The sequence below is a fragment of the Bombus impatiens genome, unplaced genomic scaffold (genome assembly GCF_000188095.3).
Source record: "Bombus impatiens unplaced genomic scaffold, BIMP_2.2 scf_0235, whole genome shotgun sequence".
Taxonomy (NCBI): Eukaryota; Metazoa; Arthropoda; class Insecta; order Hymenoptera; family Apidae; genus Bombus; species Bombus impatiens.
Window position 1 is genome coordinate 994,943 of NT_176654.1, and position 13,290 is coordinate 1,008,232.

Consider the following 13,290-nt stretch of genomic DNA (forward strand, 5'->3'; position numbering starts at 1 on the left):
GATTTTTTTATAGGTAAATTAATGATTAATTACTATGATTAGAGTGCGGATTATGAATTTATGTAAAATTTATTTAGATCTTACTTCTTTATCTGCATTTATGACTGCACGTAATAAGCCTAATGCGGATATTATCTTCTTATGCAGGCATTTCGTTACAAGTTTTAATTATTTATTAATAAGATTTGAGGAAACGAATAATGTAATTAAATTTAACACGGTTTGTGTTCTTATATATCTAATCTTACTTTATCACGTCCTTATACGTGCATTCTGCTACATATACAAACTATGTATAGCGCTAGAAATGAGCGAACGCTTTATTTTTGAGCGATAGTTGTTGTACCGATGGAGGATGTCGAAATTTGGCAAATTCGCACGATCGTCGATCATCGTAGTTGCCCAAAAATAGAAGAATTTTCTGCAATGACGAGGACTAACAGCTATCGGAATATCAAAGCTCATCGTTACCGATGGAGTACAAAATCGGGCCTTTTCAGACCATCGTGAATTGTGTCATACAGTTTCATGTGTATTTTTGCCCCATGTCGACGACACGCAGCATTGCTCGAAGCCTGAATATTAGGCAATCTAACGCGTCCAAGGCTAGCCGAGCCTTGAGCCGCCTTTCCAAGTGTTTCACTAACTCGACCATTCGCTCGATCGCGACGGTTTGATCCGAGTCTCTTAACGATTAGATCTTGAATCGCTCTTCTGTTTGTCCAGGTGTCTCACCTTCCAGAAACAAAGAGTCTTTCTTTCTTCGGATTACATTTTAGAACTGTCGACGCAAATTACCACAACATCGATTACTACGCTTCATTATTGAAACGATTTACGAAGAAACGATATGCATATCTACGCTATCGTACAAGAGTTTGAGACTGGTATCGTTCCTAATAATAAATATTCGTTATTTCTGGTCTTTAATAACATTTTTTTAATTGTCAAAAAATTTTGATCGTATTTTGATCGTAGAAGAAATCCAAGCTTCCTTCTGATTGAATAGGTTATTTCGACAATTTTCGGCTGATGGTACGATGTTACAATACGATGTTATAATGTTTACAGTCAAACATTTTTACGAAAACTTCTTATCGATGGTTTCCTTTTATTTTTAACATATTCTTACAATTTTAATACACGAATCTTTTATATATTAGCAGCGAGTAATATTTTCCCGATATATTTGTAAGTAAATAGATACTTACATTGGATACGATGATTCGAACGGCATAGGTAACGATTACACCAATAAAATGCGACATTACATCGATGCGATAAGCGAAACAAAGTATTTAAAAGAGGTTATTTAATGTCAAAGTCATTCGCCAATGAAGACGAACCTATTACGTAGCGAGGACGCAGCGAGGACGTAGCGTAAAAAAGTCGCTCGTCTCAACCGGACCTTATCTATTTTCCTAGACTTAGAGAAATCAGTTTTCCTACATTCTGCCCTAATTTTTACAGTACGCGGTAATCTTAGGTAAAACTACAAAGTATCTCTTTATCTTTTCCTTCGCGTTATATTAAATTGTCGTTGCTCTTCAGAACTGCATCGCACTTATGAAGGAACATGATATAAATATAATAGAAAATAGTGGTTTTTCTAAATCTAATTTGTACGACAAAATTTTTGCTATTCTCGATGGTATATAAAATAATACTTCGCGAAATTATCACGTTGTCTTTTCGCTTATCTCTTTCTTATTATTTCTCCCCTTGGTTATTTACTTATTTCTTCCTTACCTCGTTATATAGTCTTCGTAATTTATCGAAGGGACGAGTGGTAGCTGGTCGATCTGTGTTCAACTTTTCTCGATATCAAGGCGACAAAACGTCCGCTCGTATTATTCCTTTCCTGAGTTTGTTCATCGCGATTCCGATCTGCGGCTCTCTGCTTGCGGGACCAGTTTTTCTTTGTCCGGTTAAGGACCGGTCGTCTCATACTCGTTGGTTTACGTAGCTAGAGAGGCTCGATTGTTTTACCTGGTCCAACTGGAAAGCACGATAATTGCTGTTTCGAATGAAAAGGCAAGAAACAAAGAGTTTCGTCAGAGATTCGACGGATGGTCCTCGACCTCGGACACGTTGCCCGGTATTTTGCAAGAAACAACTTCTTCTTCTCCTCTTCCCTATCTTTCCGATGCGTTCGCTTTTGCTGCTGATCCTTTGACTTTCTCGTATCGCGTTCTTCCAAGCATAATTATTGGCAACGTGTCGCGTTATGTTCCGCGTCGGACAAACGGTTTAATTTCCTCGAGGAAGTATGGTAATCGACCGATGTTTTTGCAGTTTGAATGGTCGTTCTTGAGTTTAAAGTTTAATTTGTATTTTTCATGGGCAGTCGAACGTCTGTTGCTGTACGTTGAAACACGTGCGTCGCTAGTTTTATCGTCACATCCGTCGTAAAGTGGAAGTTTATTTTTTGAAATTAAGCAAGAGTGACTAATTTGACGTGATCTATTCTCAGTCGGGAGACTACTATCTATTTTCTTTCTATCGTGTCTTCCGGAAGGTCATTCGCGTTAAAGCAGTTTTTATCTGTTCCGATGGTATAACAGAGTGCAATATTTTAACGTGTTTGCGACTAATACATTAATTTCGGACACAAGGCTAAAGAAAATTGTCCCATAAAGATAATAATTGCAGTTACTAGTAAAATTTGATTTTTACAAGGAGTTTAGAAAAATTAGTACGGACGTGTTAAAGGCTGTTCAAAGTATTAAGAAGAAGGAAAAACTTTCGGTTATAGAATTCCGTAGTTGAAAGTTATTGAAATTTACGAATAGATAAACTAAACGTACTACCATATTCTTTACATAAAGAATTCATTAAGAAAGATAACGCAGTTACGTGGTTGCGGTTTACGGTGACTTGTTACGTCGATAAATATCCAGAATACATACATCGTATAGCTTGAACTGTACCCTCAAATTATTACAATCACAGTTTAGATTCAATTACTTACTGACAATTTTATACAAATAATATAACGCAAAATCTACATATTCTATTTGAAAGTAAATCAGAAGGTGCGTACATGCTCGAGATATTACGAAACTCGAAAAATGACAAATTATTCAAAATTATCTCTGTACGTGAATATCTTCGAAATCTCAGTGATATCGAGAAATATTTGACATAAAAGCTGAATACTTTGTCGTATTATCGTTATTCGTATTATTACTACAGAAATCTTTACGTTTCTATTAATAGCTTTAAACTCTAAGAAGAACACGCGTGAAAATTTAATTATTATTATTATTATTATTGACGGTCCCATTTCACGTACATCCTCAGGGGAGCAAGAAACTTCGTTTCTCGACCAAAAGTAGGGAATCGCGAGAAGCAAAGAGCAAGTCGAAAACGGCATTTCGTCTGGTCGACGAAACAATGTAATTAGCTTCTTGCACGATTTCCATCTTCTTTTTCCATAATTGTCGGCAATTCGTTACCTACCACGCGGTCACGAGGACGAATGTCCCGTGCTCGAATTATGTAACGTCGCACTTTCGTCGGGTGCCTCTTATGTCAGTAGGCTTTCAACGTCACAGCGTGCACTAACGCGTCGATTACACGCATGTATTTTTTCTCTCCTCTTCTGGTTTTCGAAGCAAATTTCGTTCCACATAAACGGAACGGTAACCTTGTCGCCGTGGCAATCGCGATGCCAGTAAAACCGGAAATTAGGTAACGAGGAAAGAAACTTTTCTACTTTGTTACCGCTTCTTGGAAGAAAAAATCTAATAGAGTTTCTCGCTGGGTTACCTACTTACCAAATGTTTCTTCGTTTTATTGCCCGTATTTCCACTGTACTAGTATCGTAACCGCACGATTCTGCAACGCTGCTTTCGCGTATTGTTTTTGCATGTTTGTTTATCTGGAAATGCCGCAGAAATTGTATTTACTCCGAATCGCCGAACCGTAACCGACCGTGTTGAATAAACGACGATTTTGGTAATTATTTGCGCATTATCGGACACGCGTAAACGTAGTTCTCAACGACTTACGCGTTTGTTTCGAGTCAATGTTGCAAAATAAAATAGGAATCCGGCACGATAGAAATCTTCGAGCCCGTAATAAACGGTAATTTTTCTGTCAGATCTGTGAACAGAGGTAACGTAAACAAGAAGAAACTCGAAGAAGTTCAAAAATATCGTACCCGTGTACGTACGTTCGCGAGAAAAAGATCTTTCCTTATATCTGCAACGTGACAAAATTACGCAACATTCGTAACAACAACGATCGTTAGAAATTATTCAACCGAGGTAATATGGAGTAATCGATTCTTGCATAGAAAGTTTTCTTCGGTACAATAGTGGTTAATAATCTATTACGATTTATTAACTCAAAGAGAAAGTTTCGAGATATCGCAATACCAATGATCCATAGTGAATGGCGTAACAAGCATAGGGGGGAGAGGGGGGGGCCTCTTGGGGCTTTCACCCTGCCAAATATTCGTAAGACGTTTTTGGTAACGACGATAATATCGATCGACACGAATGTAAGTTAATAATTTCGAATTTATTAAACGCAATAACAATAGCGAATATCTGAGATTCACTTTGTCATTACATACTAACTTGTACCCGTAATAACTTGTACGATTTTACGCTTTAATAATTGCGTAAATTGATATACAATTGTTTAACGTTGCGTTAAGACGCAAAGAAAGATGAAGCGTCCAGAAATCTCCAGCTCGACGAATTAAAAAATAAAGAAAATTTACGATTTTACAAATTTATGATTTTTGAAAATTTACATTAGAATTTACGATAAATTTGACTGTTGAAGAGAGCTCGGGTAACGAATTGAGAAATTATAAAAAGTAGAATTGCGATCAGTTTGGCTTCTCAAGAGGTTGAAATATTAGTAAACGCGGACAACTTTGGATTCTATGGTGCTATTTATAAAACGATATAGATATCAGAAAACAGCGATAAATGTACCACAAAATAGCAAGATGCCGTTTAATCGCAAAATGTCAAAGAAGGCTATCGCGTGAAACGTTAGAAACAAAGATGAATTTCTATTTGACGACGGAATTTCTTCCAGCTCGGAGCAAGCAGTTTCGCAACGACGGTAAACAAAGGTAGTTGATAATTTAGAAATCTCCGGCGTTAGGTGTCCTTGAAGCGTGCCCTTACGCGAAAATCGATCATGGCGGAGTCGGTAGCGAATAAATCGGAAGAAGATAGAGCGCGATTGTTACGTGCGCGTCTTTTATGATCGACGTATAAAAAGGGATACTGCGCTACAAAAATTACGGCTCAATGTTATATCGTCGTTATATTAATATTTTGTAACATCCCTCCGCGTACCGTCCAGCTTGGTGCCTGGTTCCTGCTATCGAAAAATTTATCGTTTGACCGAGATTCCTCTGAATCGAACGATTTAATTTCCTCAATTCCTTTCAGAAATACGTGAACGATAATCATTATATCGATATGTAAGCGTGTAAATAATTTGGTGGTAAAATGCGTTTCCAGTTTCTTTGGCAAGTGAGATACACAAAATTCGATAGGTATACACGTAGACTTTCGTGAATGACACGTTATGTAGTTGCAGAAAGGCATAGAACGCGTGCCTACGCGAATCAAAATTCAAGGAGAATTTCAGAGTCCAGGCATATGTATAACATCGTCGCACGCTGGGCTTACGCTCCGTAACAATGCCCCAACTTTCTCCGTCACTTTCATTTTCGTTGGTCGGTTGGTTGGCTCTCTCGCTTCTCTCTCGCTTGGATTAGGAAATAGTGCGTACCCCTCCACATTTTACCCGGCTCTGGCCCACCTCTTTCTCCTTCGTGTCTGTTTCTCGCACCGTCTTTTTCCTTTCTCTCCCACTGCTCCTACCTCCCACTCTTGGTTTTTCTTTCGGGGCCTTCGTACCGTTTCCGGTCGGCTCCCGCGATTTTAGAAAGGGCCTCCTGCCAACCAGCAGCAACCCGTATGGTACCTTTACGCTCTTTGGAGAACACCGATCGACGCACGAGCCTCTGTGACCGCGGCCTCTTTTAAACCGCTACGAAATATATCATTCACTTTCCGTATCGTTACGCGTTCTTTCTTTCTATAATATTTTTACACGTTTGACGAACGTGTCTCTCGCACGGATCACGACTGTTGTAATCCAAATTGAGAAAATAACGGTACAAGAATTCGTGACTTAGTTTAAGTGATTTCGATTACGAATAATAACCGTTATAAATATAAATGGTTAAAATCTCTATGGTTAGCGGTAGCCAATGTTGCCGAGAAAAATTCATTTTGATTACCGGTAACTGTTATCAGTAGTGAAACTAAACTACCTTTCGATTGTCAATAACAATAATCATTATCGACGGCGAAAATTTTCTAGTATTACTTTCGGCCATCGTTCATTTTTAGTAACTTTCTTCATATTATCCACGACTAAAAGATAGAATCTCGTTTAGACGCGGAATATCCATTAATCGAATTCCCACTGTCAAACATTGTACTATAGTTTCAACGTCGCGTCGATAACCAAGTTATTAGCAGTAGGGTCCTGTGTGTTTGGCTTTTAGACGGCTATAGTATAGATTTCAGTCAATTAGAGATTTATCATATAAACACTATACTTTATTATCCATTATTCGAATAGCGTAGTTGCTTTTTTATTTTAATACGCAACGGGTTTTATACTTTGAGCGTTGAAATTGAAATTGGAATTAAAAGATTTAACGTAATTAAAAGAGGAAACGCTTAATACGATATCAAGCGTCGAAACGAAACGAAAGATACCCTGAAACCTAATTTGCAATCTTAATACCTTAACTTAAATTTCCTGGAAAAGAAGTCGAATCCAGTTACACGAAAGATTCTGGTTAGAATCTGAGTTACGATAAATATATCGAGACAGAATCGACGAGATTATTACGATATTAAACATAGGAATTGGTCATGATATCAGACTTCGAACGAGATAACGGGTAAACGTAGTAATTTAATAAAGTTTTAATAAACTATATATATATATAGGATAAAGTTATACAACGTTTCCCAAGTATTTCAAGTAGTAGGTATTTTTACCTCGTTGAAAATTCAATATATTTGTATATTGAATCGTAAAAGACGATTAACGCGTTACACATTGACCTATGTGTGGACAAAATACGCAACGATAGGCAAACGGGATAAATAAACAACGCACTAGCCTTTTTTTTTTAACACGTATATTTCACTTTCCGTTGAAAAATAATGCCGTAAATCGTCGTAGGAAATAATAGAATCTGCACAAATCAACTCACTCGGCGCACCACTATTATTCGCTAGAGATATATTTACAGTAACTGGAACTGTCTCATGATTGAGGTCTTTGGTTGCGTTCAGGGGGAGGCGGAATCGAAAGGAGGGCGTTTCGACCTTCTGCTCCGCCGATTTCCTCTTCGAGAACCCTCGTGGAAATTAGAGAAAGAGAGGGTGGACAACATTCACGTGGAGACACGAGGCTTTCTTTTCATTGTACAGAGATAGCGAAAAAGTGTGCAGCGCTAGCCTACCCTGTTGTTCCTCCATTGATAAAATAAGACATCGAGGAAGTTACGATTACCGGATACATCATAGTGACGACGATTTCGTAAAATAAATCGACTTTAGGACGTCGTAATAAATAGTAGCGAGCAATAGTTACTTTAAATAGTGATATTAATTAGTAGTAGTGAAATGCTCGTAGGCAATAGTTACGAAGTGAGATGGTAGATTCAGCTTTTTATAATGCGTCGAAGAGGTATAGTCGAAAAATGGGGCTGGGAGAAAGGGACGAGAAAGAGAGAGTGCGATAAAGTTAATGGTCGTAGTCAGGAACATGCGACATTTACACATCGAGTACATTTAAACGTGTGTGTTACGTAATCTCGCGTCTTATTATGAATTTTCCGCCGCAATTATCGCTGTCGCTTCGATAGTTTCGAAAAAACCCAACAACAGCTTTCCTCTTTCCTACGCAGCGAATCAAATATCTCTCTTTTCGCTCTTGTTCTTCGACTTATAAATTAAACGTTAACCGTAAATTATTTTATGACTAGACGTCAAGCACAAAAGTGGATCGTTGATTTTGAACATTGAACGGACGATGTTAAATTATCGAAACGATGCCGAACGACATATATTTTCGGAATAAAATGTCCCTCTCGATAAGCTCGTGACTAAGGTTGACATATTATTAAACAATTAGACTAGGAAAGACTAGAAAATAGCTTTTTATCCTTAAATATATATGTTTGGTATCTTTAGTATCTAAAGATATACGTATATCTTTTTCGAATAAAAATATCCTACTAATTTCTGCTGAAATATCTTACGCTCGAAGAATAGGACTCGACAGCTATCGATCTACGCAGAGCGTTTCGTTCAATGAACGATTCGTAATTATATCATAAACGTGTTAAACACCAGTTTTCTTTGCGATTTTCCATTTGAATTTACCAGCGCATCGCCTATCGATTCATCGATCGGCTGGAAATTTAATCGAGTAGTAAAACGCGAGTCTTCGAACGTAACTTGCCGTTTGTTAAACGCGAAGATGTTTTCACCGCGAGATTTACGGTACACTTGCCACGAAGTTGGAACACACACGTGTCAAATGATAAAACTAGAGAAAAGTATCGCGGAGACAAACGGTGACAAGTGTCCGCTTCGATTAATATAATAGAACAGACTGAACGAATGGTGGGAAGAATAAGCCGGACCGCAAACGGTTAAATGCTCGGCGAAAACCACGACATTGCGACTTGTTTGACATGCTGCATAATTTGTGCAATCCGACGCGAGACGTGGATATTTGAAGTGACTTGCGCGGTGTGGCTAATAAGTACATAACTACGAGTACGTATAGTTCGACCGCCCATTTACGTAACAGTATATGCCTATCGAAGGTCAGATACGACAATTAGATTCCTATGTGTCCCGAGCTTTGCTTTTGCTCCCTCCGTCGTTCCGGTTACGATTATACGAAAGTTTCGCAATCGCCATACTTAACGAATAACCATCCGAATATAATCGTGATCCCGCGCACTCGGACGATGCAAGCGCTTCTTCGAAGGAATCGAAAAGATTCATCGAAATCAACGGTTCCGTGTTCCCAGATTGTTTTATCTTATCCATCGAGACAGGGAACGGTAGCGATATCCTGCTATTCGGACAAACATCGTTTCACAGAATTAAATCGCGATTAGAAAACGTTCCAATAGGATAAAGAAAACGCACGAGATAGATTTTTGTTCGAAATATATAAATATAACGAGCTTTTAGTATTTTTTTAAATATGCCCCGCTGTAGATCGTAAGTCGCTGCTTTTCATTCGTCGAGAATCAATGTTGCAACCGAGAATAGATAATAGCATAACGTAGATACATTGTAATAAATTCGCACTGACAATATCTGTGATAAATTTTTCTATAAAGACGATTGCAACCAAAGATAATGCTGAAACTTCGCAACCACCAATGCATCGCGAACCTCTCGAGCCTCTTATTAGGCTCGAGGAACGCTAAACGTCCTTGTCCAAATAGAATCATCTTGATACCGTTTCGTGTCTAAACGGATAATATAAACAATCTCAAATTACATACGAAAATGCATGTAACGTTAGTTTTATAACTCTCCGCGTAATAGGCCTCGATCTTTTTTACGCAATACGACATTCGCATATTTGCGTTTAGATTGTCGCATCATCGAGCTTTTCGGAAAATACATTCGCGATACCGAGTTTCAGTTTCAATGTTTACTAAATTATTCGTATTACATACTTCGTTCGAGGGAAATTACGTTTACGAGGTTGTGTTTAGGAATCTGAGTGAAATTATTTGTAAATGTTCGCACGTTTGCGAAAGTTTTAATAATCGGAATAATTTCCCGGAAAATGCGTTAGCAAGAGGCAATATACTGTATTCTTGACTGTGTTCTGTCTCCCCTCTTGCTGCAAACTTTCCCCTTTTCGAGCTCGATGCATTATTTATAAAATCGTTGCAAGCAAATATTTTTCAGGTTAACGATACCACAAAAGTAGCTATACGTGCGCGGATAACTTCGTTTATAACTTGTCAAAACTCTAGAGCTGTTTTTCTTATTCCGTATGAAGAGTATATTTTTATCTAATCCAATATCGTGATATTATACCATAGTCGATATCGCGAATGTACTTGCGAAAAGACACTTGAGAAGAACGCAAGACTTTGTACTCTTTGCTTTGAAATTTGTTAGAAGAATTTTACACGCGTAGCTGAACAGTCAAACATCGACGGGAATAAAAGCGTTTGAAAATGTCTAAGAAAATAGTCATCCGGTTATTTTCCACCTTGCGAAGTAGTAGATTCGCACATTTTGATCGAATAAAATTTTGATTATAGAGATTTTTGACGCAGTGCTCGAATCGACGAGACCACGTAAGTTTCACGGAACGTTTCCTTCCAAGTTGGGCAAGCGAAAATGGTTGTAATCTTTTTTTAACGCGCTCCGAGATTACGGAAAAGTAGCGACATTGTAAAATTTGGAAAAGAAAGAAACCAAGGAGAACGTTGCGAAAGCGCGCCTGCGAACCGATGATGTAACGCGCACAACGGATAGCGGTGATTGCGAGTTCACAGGCGCTGCGTTCTGTGTCGCGTTGCATCTATCTGTCACGCCTCGAGTTCCTTTTTTTAACTGCTATGGACGGATATATCCGCATCGATCTTTTCATCGCCGATCGGGCCGTACTTCGTTCGTTTCTCCGTAATCGAGTCGTTTTAATCCGCGGAAATGCACCCCAGTCTTGGTCAACCGTCATCACCTGTTTTGATTCTCCGGCTGCTCTCCAAACGGAATTTCGAAAACAACGTGGCCCGCCGATACGCGCCAGAGGGAATGTCGAGTACCGTTGCTGACAATCAATAATACGGACAGTGATTTTCAATTCTGTACGATTGCAAATGGGCAGTGATTTTCAATTCCATACGATTGCATCTCCACTTTCGAGTCTGGTTTTTCTTTCCTTTTTTTAATGAAAAACCACGCCCTTCTGGGCGGTGTTGGTTACTTTCAAAAAATTCGTCATTCGTCGCCGAGCTATCTTTATCGTGAGTCTCTCTCTCGATGAGTCTTCGTTTTGATTCCCGCTCACGTTGAATCCTCTTTCTTGCGTTCAGAACTCTCGCGAGGGACGTTGACGGAAAGGTTCCGCGACGTGATCCGAACATATCATTCCAGAGTGCTTCGCTGTTTCAAGGAACACCGTGAGACGTTCGAGTATAAATATTTTAAACGAAGCCGCCCAGGGCATCGTGAAAGTCTTGTAGATAGGCGAGAAGTTGAGGCATGGTCGGCCGGTCTCTGGAAAGGCCTAACCAACAGACGGCCATTACGGCGAAAAATTCGTCCGGGCATGGCCTCGGTTGGGCCAGTCGATAACCATCTCGAAGACACGCCATCATTTCGAAAGGATCCACCTCGACGTATGGTTGCTGGCCCATCGTCGCCAATTCCCACAGGAACACTCCGAACGACCACTTGCAAAAAGAAAAGAAAAGAAAAGGAATAATTACTTGTCACGTTTGATAAGAGTTCGCTTGCGTCGATATCGCCGAATTACTCGTATAATGTTTTCGCGGTGTTTATCATTTTTAGCGAACGAACGATATAACGTTTATTACTTTCTTACAGTTTCGTCGAATCTGCGATTCTCGATAAAATGTTTCTTTTTATTAAAATTCGAAGCTACCGAAACTCCTCGCTATTTAATAATCTTATTCATTTTGTCCATTTGCATGTCTTTATATCCGTAATAGCTTCTTTCAACGTAAAAAAAACGCTCTTCGATAACGTCACTTGAAAATGATTTACTTTGCTACAAGTATCTACTTTCATATTTTATGTATCAGTGTGATAATATCGTAACAAAAGTTACAACGTACGTTATATATGTATCTTTCACGAAGTATAAGCAAATTTAAATAGGTAACTATTTATGGAGTCGCTTCTCATTTAAATAAATTTCCTTTCTACGTTTTAAAGAATCTTTTTTCCTCAAAGAAGCGATCCATTGGATACGAAATATTTTTTTGTTTTCTGTCTCGTTTAAAAACGCATCATAATTTAACCTATCGCACGAATACAAATTTGATCAAAGTTTGTTTTAATACGCATAAGTATTTTTCATTTTTTAATTGATTATTCGTTCACGATCGAATCAACCCGTGTACGATAGAACTCCGTTTATACGAGTTAGTCGAAACATAGTGTGGGGGAACATGCAATTTACATAATTTCAATTCATGTGATAAAAATCAATCGATTCTCTCTATCAGCTATGATCAGAACATGTACTTTAATAGAAATATTTGGATCGCCAAATTACGATAATAATTCGTATAACGGGAATATCAAGAGTCGATTAAATTGGTTTTTGAGAGCCGATACGCCAGCGATTTTCAACCAGAGTGCCGTGAGAATTTTTGGAGACATCCGATGCCTAACTATTCGGTTTATCTTTGCGCGTCGAGTACAAAAACGACTATCCCGAACCAAATGTATTATACTTCTTGTAATTTTAGTTGTCTTTCTGTCGACTTTCGGTAATCGGTTTATACGTGCCACGAGATGAATGAAGTTAATATATAACGAGATATAATACGAATAAAATAAAATATAACGCGACGATAAGACTGACATTCGTAACTGTCTATAGACTCGTCTTGTTGCTTGAAATGTTCTTTACGTTCAGATTCTTGATTTCTGAATTAAAAGTCAAATTCAGAAATTAGATTCTTCTAAATTAATAGAAAGGCGTCTGACCTTAATTATACGTGATGATATTTTACTTAAAAATATATATAATAATATACGTATGATTTTATTAGAAAATTCAGTCGTCCATTATCGCCAGGGAGTGGTACAGCTTCAAAAGTTTATTGGAATTCAATAGGAATTATGGTCCGTACCACGTCCGTCGCCGTGCTATACTGATTGTGCTGGAGAGTCTCCAAGGCCATCCAACGAATGGGTCTGTTCTCGTTATCACCGAGACAATGGTAATCCTGAGGGAAGAGATCTCGCGCCAAAGCCGTATCAGCTAATCGCACGCGAAGACTGCTTGGCTCGATCAAACAGTTTCTGGCAGCGATATCCCTGGAAACATATTGTCGGTTATACAGGATGTTCCAAACCTTCTTTCCAGTCAAACTTTGTGTCAGCATGTTCTATGGTATAAATGGTACGGATACGAGAAAGCTGTTATACAGGATGATTTGGAAGCCGTAACATAGACGAAAAAAATGTAGTTCCTCGCGTA

The 13,290-nt window shown here is 38.5% G+C and overlaps 1 protein-coding gene across 1 annotated transcript in view; it reads right to left on the minus strand.

The window, feature by feature from the left end:
• Positions 1-10,891: 10,891 nt before the first annotated feature.
• LOC100742592 (tyrosine-protein kinase Drl) overlaps positions 10,892-13,290 on the minus strand; it is a 103,400-nt gene continuing 101,001 nt past the window's right edge. The window contains exons 8-9 of the mRNA XM_024366790.2: positions 12,941-13,127; positions 10,892-11,509 (exon numbers count right to left, since the gene is read on the minus strand). Coding sequence (XP_024222558.1) covers positions 11,261-11,509; positions 12,941-13,127 — 436 coding nt within the window. The 3' untranslated portion in view covers positions 10,892-11,260. The remainder of the gene's footprint in view (positions 11,510-12,940; positions 13,128-13,290) is intronic.